Source organism: Colobus angolensis, unplaced genomic scaffold (assembly GCF_000951035.1).
Source record: "Colobus angolensis palliatus isolate OR3802 unplaced genomic scaffold, Cang.pa_1.0 Scaffold139, whole genome shotgun sequence".
Taxonomy (NCBI): domain Eukaryota; kingdom Metazoa; phylum Chordata; class Mammalia; order Primates; family Cercopithecidae; genus Colobus; species Colobus angolensis.
The window spans coordinates 642,959-654,823 of NW_012114477.1; the positions used below are offsets into that span (position 1 = coordinate 642,959).

Here is an 11,865-nt window from a genome sequence, read left to right on the forward strand (position 1 = left end):
GTGTTAGCCAGGATGGTCTCGATCTCCTGACCTCGTGATCCACCCGTCTTGGCCTCCCAAAGTGCTGGGATTACAGGCTTGAGCCACCGCGCCTGGCCTGAAATTTTCTTTCTAAGAGAGACAAGGTCTCACTCTGTTGCCCAGGCTGGCATGCAGTGGTGTAATAATAGCTCACTGCAGCCTCGAATTCCTAGCCTCAACTGATCCTTCCACCTCAGCCTCCCAAGTAGCTAGGACTACAGGCATGATACTAGGCCTAAAATTTTTAAAGAGCTACAAGAAAAAAAAGTGAGGGATATAAAATCCCGTCTCTTTGCAAGTAAAAATACCCAGTCAAGTATCAAGTTAAGTCTCAGAATTTTCAGAAGAGCGACTCTAAAAGTTGATGTGTGCGATGGAACACGGGGCCCTGTCCTTCTAGGTCTTGGGCACCACTGCTGACCTGCCTATGTTTTCCCCACCCAGGACGGGTCTGCTTCTGCCATTACCTCTCCATCAATGTACTTCTCCAGACAGATGGCACAGTCGGACGTGGAGCTGCTGCTGAGTGTGTCCAGGGCCCCACAGCTCCCCTCCCGGCGCCCCTTGCTCTTGGAGTTGAACTTTCTGGTTTCCATCTTCTCCAGAGCCTGCACAGCCAGCCTGTTCATGGAATTCTGCATGGCAGAATGTGGTCTGTGTGAGGGTCCAGTACATATGACAGTGGCAGTCACCCCAGGGACATGACACTCGATTCACTGGGTCAGGTGGACAATTCTCTATCACGCCAGAACAATTCTGAGAAGTCACTCAAAACTCAGCCTGCCATAGCACATATTCTCCAGATGCATGGGACGTCCATGACATCAACCTAGGCTTTTCCCAAGTGGCAAGACTAGCAGGGGTCTCTCTGATTTGAAGGCAGGGGTCTCCTCCAATTACCTGGACTTGCTGCCTCCTAACTCTGCCAGACCCTGAGTTATCAACCTGTTCTATGCCAAGGGTTCCTCCTCTTTCTGTTGAAAGAGGTGGTGACAGTAAATAGACAATGTGTAAGTGCTTAGCACCTGGCAAATAGGCTGTGCTCAAAAAACACAAGCCATCATCCTGTTGGGAGTGGTCGCTTAACCTTCATGAGAACTTTGGTGATTCTCTTCTCTACAGATTGCCTTCCAGGATCCACCATCTCTCCCCTGAGACATGACCCTGCCATACATTTGCGGGTCCAGATCTCTGCTTATCCTCTCACCGCCCTCCACCCCTGAGTTTCTCCTTCCTACAAGCACAAAGTGATGTGGCAGCTGCAGTGCTACAGCAGCTACTGTTCATCAGGCATCACCCAGAGAGCCTGGTATACTGTGTAGGTGGTCTGAAGTGGGGCCTGAGACCTTGCATTTCTATCAGGCTTCCAGTTGCTGCTGGACCACAGATCCTATCTGAGGACCAAGGCTCTAGGGCGCCACTTGATGCACTGGGACAGGCAAACATTTCTCAATCACGCCAGAATAGACTTCTGAGAAAGCACTCAAAATTCAGACTGCCACAGCACATATTCTAGACCTGTGGAGTGTTTATAATACTTATTAACATTGATTTAAACACTTCCTTTGGGCCAGGCGCGGTGGCTCATGCCTGTAATCCTAGCATTTTGGGAGGCCAAGGCAGGCGAATCACCTGAGATTAGGAGTTTGAGACCAGCCTGGCCAACATGGTGAAACCCCATCTCTACTAAAAATACAAAAATTAGCCGGGTGCCTGTAATTCCAGCTACTCGGGAGGCCGAGGCACGAGATTCACTTGACCCTGGGAGGTGGAGGTTGCAGTAAGCCAAGATCATGCCACTGCACTCCAGCCTGGGTGACAGAGTGAGATCTTGTCTCAAATAAATAAAAAAATAAAATAAACACTTCCTTTGAAACACCTGCTGGGGATATTCCCAATGCTCAGCCTTTGTAGGACTAGCCCTTTTAGAACAGAGAAGGCACTGGGCTCTAAGTTTTGCTCTCTCTCTCTTTTTTTTTTTTTGAGACAGGGTCTTACTCTGTTACTAAGGCTGGAATGCAGTGGTGCGATCATAGCTCACTGCAACCTCTGCCCCCCAGGCTCAAGTGATGCTCCCACCTCAGTCTCCCAAGTAGCTAGGACTACAGGTACGCGCCACCATGCCCAGATAATTTCTATATTTTTGCTAGAGACGGGGTTTTGCCATGTTGACCAGGCTGGTCTTGAACTCGTGAGCTCAAGTGATCTGCCTGCCTCGGCCTCCCAAAGTGCTGGGATTGCAGGCGTGAGCCATGGTGCCTGGCTTAGTTTGCTCTTACTTTTTTTCCATCTTTGCTGTTTCTAGGCCACTGGGAACAGGCTGTGGAGCTCAGAGTCCACAGCTGTGAGGCTCCATGTTGCACCATCAAAAAATAAGGTGGTAAGAGTCCTGGTTTTCCCCAGTGTCAGGGCAACAGGGGTTACTGCTCATGGGTTACACAGAGGCCCTACCTGACTGCGTCGCTGCTTCAGCTTGATTTTGACAAGGAGGATGAGGCAGACCAAGGAGACCACGACGAAGAAAGCCAGGAAAATCCCCATGTCAAAGTATTCAGTGGGTTGCTGGAACGGAACACAGACACAGTGAGTCACAGCCTCTCTGCAGCCTGGTAATCGGCACATGGGCTATCTTGGCTTGGTCAGGATAAAGATGGGGTGACTGGGATGAGTTTCCCCTCAATTTGCAGGAAACTCCTGGGGTTCTGCTCACATGTACATGGTGTGCTCCCTAGGCCCAAGTAGTGCCTTCGGTGTGGCCCCAGGGGGATGCCTGTGGCGATCTCAGCAGGTCCCCCAAGAGCCAAGGGGACTCTGTTTGTAAAGCCTGGCTCTCCGTGGAATACTGCAAAGTTGGCTGTAACTGGTAAGAAAGGCCCTTCCAAATAAACACAAATAATCACATTTATAGGACAAAAGAGTGAGTGTCATGTTTTGAGGGAACAGTGATTACTAACCATATAATTAATGGTTTACAACAACTCAGAAAATTGTATGCTGCTTCCACAAATATCAGCTTCCACTACAATGAGTCATATTTACCAAAGCGCTTTTTTTTTTCCTTTAAAAAGAAGCCAGCAAGTCAGTTCAGCAAACTCCCTCTACTTTTAGTTCTTACCTTTTCCTCACTGCCTTCTAAAACCTCGCAGCCACCTTATCTGGGACCTCCATTTGGCCAATGGGAACAGAGCTTTGCAAAGTGGAAGCTGCATGTATCCGGCTATGTTGTGCATGGGAAAGAATCATCCTATACTGTGAATGTCCCAATATTTGTGAGGGGGAAATAACACCAATATAGGGCACCAGCCCAAGGTTCCTGGAATTCTTCAGCTTGAGGTTTGAGCAGAAGAGGCCGGTTAAAAGTTAGTGGCCAGTAGTGTCTCTTCCACATACTTAAGAGATGCAGATGCTATTCATTAGCCATTGAACTCAATCCCAGTTGAAAGCTAACTTTTCCAGACTTAAATTAACTTGGGGAGTTTCAATAAGGTAATCTACTCTATAGGAAGAAAGAAATACAAGCCTTTTTTCTAGTGTCTAAGTCAGATGGAAGAAGGAAGACACAGGAAGGCAGGTGCTGGGTGCCCCATCCCTTCAATCCTCCTCAGTTTGCCTTTCAGAGGGAGATGGGATGGAAAAGAAACGATGAGAGATTGCCAAGAGGGAATGCCAGGTGGAAGAGGCCAGAGACATCTTAGCACAAAGGTATCTGTTTCTGGCAGGATTTTTCAAATTCGCTATAAAGGAACACGAGTAACATTTCTCCCTGGCCTTGAGTCCAGTAGGTGATCTAAGCCTGCAGGAACCTGGGGTTGCCAGCATTTTAGAGAGATAGGAATGAAAGGCCAAGGGAAATAAAGGGACAGGTAGTAGCAGAAAAGGCCCTGAGCCTGTGCCAAACGGTGTGGAGGCTCACTCGAGGAGGGCGGTGCTGGATCCTTGCTCGAGCCACTTTCTGCTTGTTGACGATGTTCATCAGCTTAATGGCATCCGCACCCTTCACATACACCACCGGCCTCTTGAGCGGGTCTTCCGAGCCCTGGTTCAGCTAAGGAAGAAGAGAGGGCTCTGGTTAAAAGGTGTGCTTACTTTAAGAAGCAGTAGAGAAAAAGCAAGGCTGGAGGGAAGGAACATTGAATACCTGTCTGGAATCTTCCAGCTCTTCCAATATTACAGCCTTGGAGTTCCCAAAACAGCAAGGCTGAGAATAACACTTGTTTGGGGATGGACTGGGCAAGCAGAAGGGCCAGAAAGGTCTTAGAAAATTCCCCATGAGCCTGGCGCAGTGGCTCACGCCTGTAATCCCAGCCCTTTGGGAGGCCGAGGCAGATGGATCACAAGGTCAAGAGTTCGAGACCAGCCTGGCCAACATGGTGAAACCCCATCTCTACTAAAAATACAAAAATTAGCCAGGCGTGGTGGCGCATGCCTATAATCCCAGATACTTGGGAGGCTGAGGCAGGAGAATCGTTTTAACCCAGGAGGTGGAGATTGTAGTGAGCTGAGATTATGCCAGTGCACTCCAGCCTGGCGACAGAGCAAGACTATCTCGGGGGGAAAAAAGAGAAAATGCCTCCTGTGCCCCAATTCCCTGGCTCTTAACCTCGCCCAGTACACCTCCCTTGGGGATTATGTCCAAACATGGACATCTAACTTCAGAAGACAAGAGCAAACGCCCTGAGATGAGGGTGACATAACCCGGACAAGCCAAGCTCACTAAAGGAAGTGCCTTTCTCAGGGAGGCTGCAGTGTTGGCATGGCCTGAAGAGTTTACCTGGTCAATAGCTTCTGGGTTTTCAGACACATCAAAGATGACTGCAGTAGCTCCCCGCTGTACCGCTCGCTTGGCCTGCCAGAGTAAAAAAGAGCAGGTTGGCCCTCTGGTCCTCTTACCTTTCCAAAGCTGGCCTTGGCATTCAGGCCTGTAATCAAATGCAGAATCTGACAGTTACCAACTTATGTGACATCAGGGACATTACCTCACTTTCCTAACCCTCAATTTTCCTATCTATAAAGAAGGGGACCGATAACTAGAGTTAACAATAATACATAGTTTCAAGTAGCTAGGAGGAGGATATTCCCAATTCAAAGAAGTGATAAATGTTTGAGATAATGGATATACTAATTACCCTGATCTGATCACTATACCTTGTATGTACTGAAATATCACTGTGTACCCCACGAATATGTACAATTATTATCTGTCAATTAAAAAACTTTTTTTTTTAAAGAGGACAATTTCACCTACCTTGTATAGTAATTGTGAGGTCAGATGACTTATAATAGGGGAAAATATATAATTGATTACTTAACAAACTTTTGTCTTCCTATCCAGCCCAAATACTGAAAACGACCTACACATTAACAACCTGCCCGGTCAGTACAGAGGTACTGATTTCAGTATTTCCTGTTTCAGAGTCACTGGCAACCAAAGCAAATGCCTTTGGTCCATCTCATGTGGTTCCTTTTTCCTTCCCATGTTACCCAGTTAGAAGAATATATTGAGTATTTCTGAATGAGTCTCAAAATGGTTAATTTTAGTAAGTGACACAAGCTGAAGACCTCTGGAGACACTGTCGGTGGTGGGAGCTGTGAAAAATAATTGTAAATGGGGTTTTGAAGCAGTTGGCTGCCAGACCTGGCTACACATCAAAAGCCACTTGGGAAGTTTGTAAAGCAGGTTTCCTGGCTCAAACCACAGAGACTGATTGAGCAGGGCTGGAGTCAGGCCCAGGAAACTGAGTTGTGTATGCTTTCTGGGGGATTCAGATGATTCAACCATTTGGGGAACTACTGATTAGAGAGATGAGATTAGAATGTTTTAGGAACAAATGAGAAGTGATGGGATTCTTTTTGGGGGAGGTGGGGGAAAGACTCCTTTCCATCCCAAAGAACCTTCTAATTCCATGTCCAGCTAAGGTGACAGCAAGGTAGAAGCTGTGGAAAAACAAGACTTAAGATATAGCCTGGGTGGAGTTCGAGACCAGTCTAGGCAACATAGCAAGAACCCATATCTAAAAAATAACAGAAAAATTAGCTGGGTGTGGCAGGGCATGCCTGTAATCTCAGCTACTCAGGAGGCTGAGGCAGGAGGTTTGATTGAGCCCAAGAGGTAGAGATTGAGTTGTGATTGGACCACTTCATTCTAGCCTGAGTGACAGAGCAAGACCCTGTCTTCACAAAATACATACATACATACATACATACATACCCTGGCTTTTAGGAGCCTCAATCTTGTTAGGGAAGTAAGACACTTCTAATGTGTGTATGTATAGAAGGCAAAACCAGCCTTCTATAAGATGGGCAAATGATGGCTAGTGCTTAAAGATCAATAGAGTTAATATTGGCCACAGTGCTTGAGAAAGAATAAAATTGAAATTCCTTTCCATAGGAATAATCACTACATTGACGTGGCGTGAGAAAGCAACATTGCCCAGAACACAGCTAGACCAATGGCTCCGCTGGGCCACTAGAGGGCAGTCTCACCCTATAGCTTTTGCAACAAACCAATTCCTTGTATTTAGCACCAAACAGTACCAAAAACAATTTCAGTAAAATCTTCAGTATACTGCAAGTTCCTTGGCAGTTCAAGAAGTTCTGGCACCCTGGACAATCTGTCCTTGTCTTGCATGGGACCCTTTCTTTTTGAATGGAGATTCAATGCACTGAAAGTCTCAATGCATTGTTCACCACACCCTGTTTCATCACCAGATTGCTAGGCTAGGAGTCAGGAATGGATGCTGGGAGCTATTCCTGCCTCTGCCACTGGCATGCTGCTAACAGTGGACAAGTCACTCAATCGCTTTCAGCCTAAGCCTCAGTTTCCCCATCTGTTAAAAATAAAAAGGCGGTGGGGGATGGCTGGGCATGGTGGCTTATGCCTGTAATTCCAGCACTCTGGGAGGCTGAGGCCGGTGGGTCACCTGAGGTCAGGAGTTCCAGACCAGCCTGGCCAACATGGTGAACGCCTGTCTCTACTAAAAATGCAAAAAATCACCTGGATGTGGTGGCATGTGCTTGTACTCCGGGAGGCTGAGGCATGAGAATCGCTTGAGCCTGGGAAGCGGAGGTTGCAGTAAGCCGAGATCACACCACGGCACTCCAGCCTGGGCGAGAGTGAGTGAGACTCTGTCTCAAAAAAAAGGGGGGGGTGGGTGCGGGGACGCCGCCTATGTTATTATGACTAGGGTCCTTTCTAAATTCCCAGCCTTGGCCACTCAGCTGAGAAGCAGTGGGCTATCAGAGCAACTCAGAACTGCACTGGCCCTGTCACCCTCCTCCAGGAAGAGAGGATGCTGATGACACAGCTGATGACACAGCTGAGAAAGTGTGAGGCCAGGGTGGCGTCACTTTCCTCCACCATAGAGCTATCTATCTTTTTATCTATCAGAGATGGGCTTTCACTCTGTGACCTGGGCTGGAGTGGTGCAATCACAGCTCACTGCTGCCTGAAACTCCTGGGTTGGAATGATCCTCCTGCCTCAGCCTCCTGAGTAGCTGGGATTGCAGGTGCATGCTACCATGCCAGGCTAATTTTTTTTTTTTTGTAGAGACAAGGTCTCACTATGTTGCCCAGGTTGGTCTTGAGCTCCTGGGCTCAAGTGATCCTCCCATTCCGGCCTCCCAAAGTGCTGAGATTACAGGCATGAGCCATGGACAACCATGCTGGCTATCCATAGAGTTCTTTAGGGACACAGACTACTTTGCCTGAAGCCAACAGCTCATGGATGCCAGAGTTAATATAATTGTAAGTAGATGCTGGTGTTTTCCGCTTAGGTGGTATCCCAGGCTTTTTCATAAATTCCTTCTCCAGACTTAGAAGGGCCCTGAGGAAAAGCACTAAAAATGAGGAAATAAACAGGCCCTCTCATTCCTTTATTTGGCTTTCATTCCACAATCAAGCACATCAAACAGCACCCTCGGGGAATGTGCAATTCAGATAAGTCCAGATGAGGAGCGAGGTGCGGTACCTGCACTTTGATGCGGGTGCACCTGGAGAGTCTAATGGCCTCGGGATGAAAGGCTGCAGGATCTGGGGTAGGGAATGCCTTCCCAGGAGAGACATGCCTCAGGGAAGTCATTTAGCCACATGGCCTTCTTAAAGTTCAGGCTTCCCTGCTCCGCCCAGAATGTGGAGGTCTCAAGGACTCAGAGGTTCCGGATGAAGCATGATCCATTTGAGGGACATAAAATACGTTTTTCACAAAATCTCGGACATGGTGATATGTTTCCTGGTTTTTACAGCGAAGAGGGCAGGTCAATAATAAGGCAGCTGGTTGCAGTTGCACGGGCCTGTAATCCCAGCTACTCGGGAGGCTGAGGCAGGAGTATCACTTGAGCCCAGGGTTTTGAACCTGTCTCTTTCTCTCTCTATATATATGGTGCTTAAATTCCATTTACAGCTTGACTTCCAATACAACCAGGCTAATGTATGGGATCTAAGGACACATATCTTGTTTGAGAAAATGCTTCATTCACACAGGTGATCTACTTTTAAAATTACATTTAATGTAAACTACTATTAAAATAAGTTTGTATTTCCTGCACATGCCAGGACTGGACAGGAGAGAAGCCAAGCTAAGAGCCTATTGGGAATCTGCCTGTCAGAAGCCAGCTTAGGATTTAAAATAGGCTACGAATAACCCATATTGAGAAGAAGACACCTTTATTATACTGTTCGGAAAGGAAATTAAAAAAAATACAGGCCAGGTGCAGTGGCTCATACCTGTAATCTCAGCACTTTTGGAGGCTGAGGCAGGATTGCTTGAAGCCAGGAGTTCGAGACTAGCCTGGGCAATATAGCAAGACCATCTCCACAAAAAAGTTAAAAACTAGCCAGGCATGGTGGCGTTCACCTGTAGTGCCAGCTACTCAGGAGACTGAGGTGGACTGCTTGGGCCCAGGAGGTTGAAGGTGTAGTGAGCCATGATTGTGTCACTGCACTCCAGCCTGGGCAACAGGGCGAGACCCTGTCTTAAAAAAAAAAAACCAGAACACTACTTGGTCATTCTCTGCCCCTTGCCCATATTTTCAGTTTAAATTTTTTTTTTTTTTTTTTTGAGACGGAGTCTCACTCTGCCGCCCAGGCTGGGGTGCAGTGGCCGGATCTCAGCTCTCTGCAAGCTCCGACTCCCGGGTTCACGCCATTCTCCTGCCTCAGCCTCCCAAGTAGCTGGGACTACAGGCGCCCGCCACATCGCCCGGCTAGTTTTTTGTATTTTTAGTAGAGACGGGGTTTCGCCATGTTAGCCAGGATGGTCTTGATCTCCTGACCTCATGATCCGCCCGTCTCGGCCTCCCAAAGTGCTGGGATTACAGGCTTGAGCCACCGCGCCCGGCCCAGTTTAAAAATTAATGAGGCATATTCCTTGAACCAATCACTCTCATAGATCATTCACCATTTTACTTACTCAAGTGTAGACCAGAATATTATTTCAAAACAAACCTAGACCCTAGTTAGGAGTTCACAGTCTTGTGACCACCAGAAATCCTATCTTTAGGATCTTTAAGTCACATACTTAACGTGCAAAACTCTGAAGTTGGGGCCCTTTCAAAGAAAGGATGGGATGCAGCCTGGTGGATATGGTTGGATGAAAGTCACTGGTAAACTGGGCTGTAGCTGGAGAGGGCCATTATCCCTAAACTGTAAACTGGGCTGTAGCTGGAGAGGGCCGTTATCCCTAAACTGTGCACAGCCTGGAGTGCAAGATTAAGAGAAGGGTGTGACCGCAGAACACAGGTAGGAAGTTTTGGCAAGGCCTCCCAGAAGCAGCCAAAGGCCTTGTCTTGCTGCCCTCTGTGTGCCTTTCCTTCTTCCTCACCCACAAGGGTATCTTCACATTCTTCATCACCTTTGCTACTTCCATCCTTGCTCAGGCCAGGGCAGGTTGGCACCAGCCAGCAAGTGACTGGAAACCCAGAGCACAGTGCTGAATACAAAGTTGCCATGGTCCTTTATTTACCTTCCCAGGGCTGCTGGACTGAGACTAGACAATGTCTGTAGTCATTGAGACAAGTAGCAAAAGAGCAAACACTTGCACCCTTAAAATACATTTGCAAAGTACAAAATTCCAGCCTCTAGAAGACAGGGCTGTACTGCGGTTGGCACTTACCACTCCTATGGTTATTCAATAAATGTTTATTATAAATGAAAGCAAGCCTGCCTGGTACCATACTCAGGTTATTACTGGTAAAAAGAAAGTGCTCCCTGACTCTGAATGTGATGTGGTTTTCTCATAAGGAAGTGCTTTTATTAGTAAGATTGAGTCTAGAATGTCCCAGTGCAAATGTACCAATTATGATGAGAATTGTCCCATCACCACTTTGTGGGTGGCAAAACGTGAAGCCTAGAGCCCGCCACTTACCAGGAATTCCACTCAGGAATGGATCTGGCGTTCTCCCCAGTGTGTGTAGTTATACCCAGACTTGGTATGGGGCTTGGACCTACCCCCATACCTATTCCCTGGAGTCTTTGGGACACGGATTCCACTTTCACCTGTTTACCTGTTCCTCTGTCAAGCTCTTGGATGTGGTATCCCTAGTGCCTACCCTTTATTGCAGGAAAACTTTGACAGAATACAGTTTTAATAGAAAATAACCCAAAAGATGACTAAAAATCTCATTTGTCTCGCATTCCTGACCGTAAGAGAACCAAGGAAGTTGGACTGTTAGCGCTAATATGAAGATATATCTTCAACCTCTTACAGGAAGTTGCAGACATACGGGAGCCCCAAACAGACTTTTTTTGCCTCTACTGAATACAATTTTGCCTTCTGGCTTTTTTATCATAAGCTTCTAAGTTATTAAAAATTCTTTGTAAATATTTTAAATGGCTGTGATTTTTTTTCTTATATGCTACACACGTATTTCTGGTATTTGGGTTGTTCCAGTTTTTAAAATTATAATTAATACTACATTGAATAAATACTGGTTTCCATTCCTAGTTTTCAGAGGACATAGGCCCTGTGCCAAAGAATATAAAGATTACGAATAATCTCAATAAAATCCATATCAAATTTTAATGTCCCTCCCTATATACCCACCCAACTCTTATTTACCTGCATAAATGACAAGATAGCTAGATTGGCACAGACAATACAGGCAAATTTGTCAACAGATTTAATTTCTGGGTTAGGTGGCCTGTTGATGAGCTGGGTGGAAGGGAGAAAGAAGTCAGTTTGAGGGTAACTCTCTTTTTTTTTTTTTTTTGAGGCGGAGTCTCGCTCTGTCGCCCTGACTGGAGTGCAGTGGCCGGATCTCAGCTCACTGCAAGCTCCCGCCACCTCGCCTGGCTAGTTTTTTTTAATTTTTAGTAGAGAGGGGGTTTCACCGTGTTAGCCAGGATGGTCTCGATCTCCTGACCTCGTGATCTGCCCGTCTCGGCCTCCCAAAGTGCTGGGATTACAGGCTTGAGCCACCGCGCCCGGCCTGAGGGTAACTCTCTAGATGATACTTCACATGCAGACAGACACTTTAGAGTGAACTATAATGAGCTGATCATATTAATACGAATATTACTAATCCTTCAAGGTCAAATTCCTGTGCAACCTTTTCCATAAAACCAGTGGTGCTTCTCCTCAGCCAAAGGACAGGTAAGATACCTCTCTCTGAGCTCTAATATCTTAGGGTTTCTCTTCTGTTGTTTACTACTTCTGTAATACATTTTCCCTGAAAATACAATCATCTTTAGAGTTTTTGCTATTTATAAGGGTAATATGTGTATGAGGTGAACAATTTAAAATAACTCAGCTATTGAAAGCAAAAAGTAACTCATCTGTTACCCCCTATATCCCAGCATTTTAATATAATGGTGTGGTTTATGTCCTCCAATTTTTTTTTTTTTTTTTT

The 11,865-nt window shown here is 46.5% G+C and overlaps 1 protein-coding gene across 1 annotated transcript in view; it reads right to left on the reverse strand.

Moving 5' to 3' along the window:
• Nucleotides 1-11,865, reverse strand: part of ZNRF3 (zinc and ring finger 3) — a 74,490-nt gene that overhangs the window by 11,377 nt on the left and 51,248 nt on the right. Inside the window, exons 2-5 of the mRNA XM_011934818.1 lie at nucleotides 4,793-4,867; nucleotides 3,935-4,066; nucleotides 2,473-2,583; nucleotides 489-656 (exon numbers count right to left, since the gene is read on the reverse strand). Coding sequence (XP_011790208.1) covers nucleotides 489-656; nucleotides 2,473-2,583; nucleotides 3,935-4,066; nucleotides 4,793-4,867 — 486 coding nt within the window. The remainder of the gene's footprint in view (nucleotides 1-488; nucleotides 657-2,472; nucleotides 2,584-3,934; nucleotides 4,067-4,792; nucleotides 4,868-11,865) is intronic.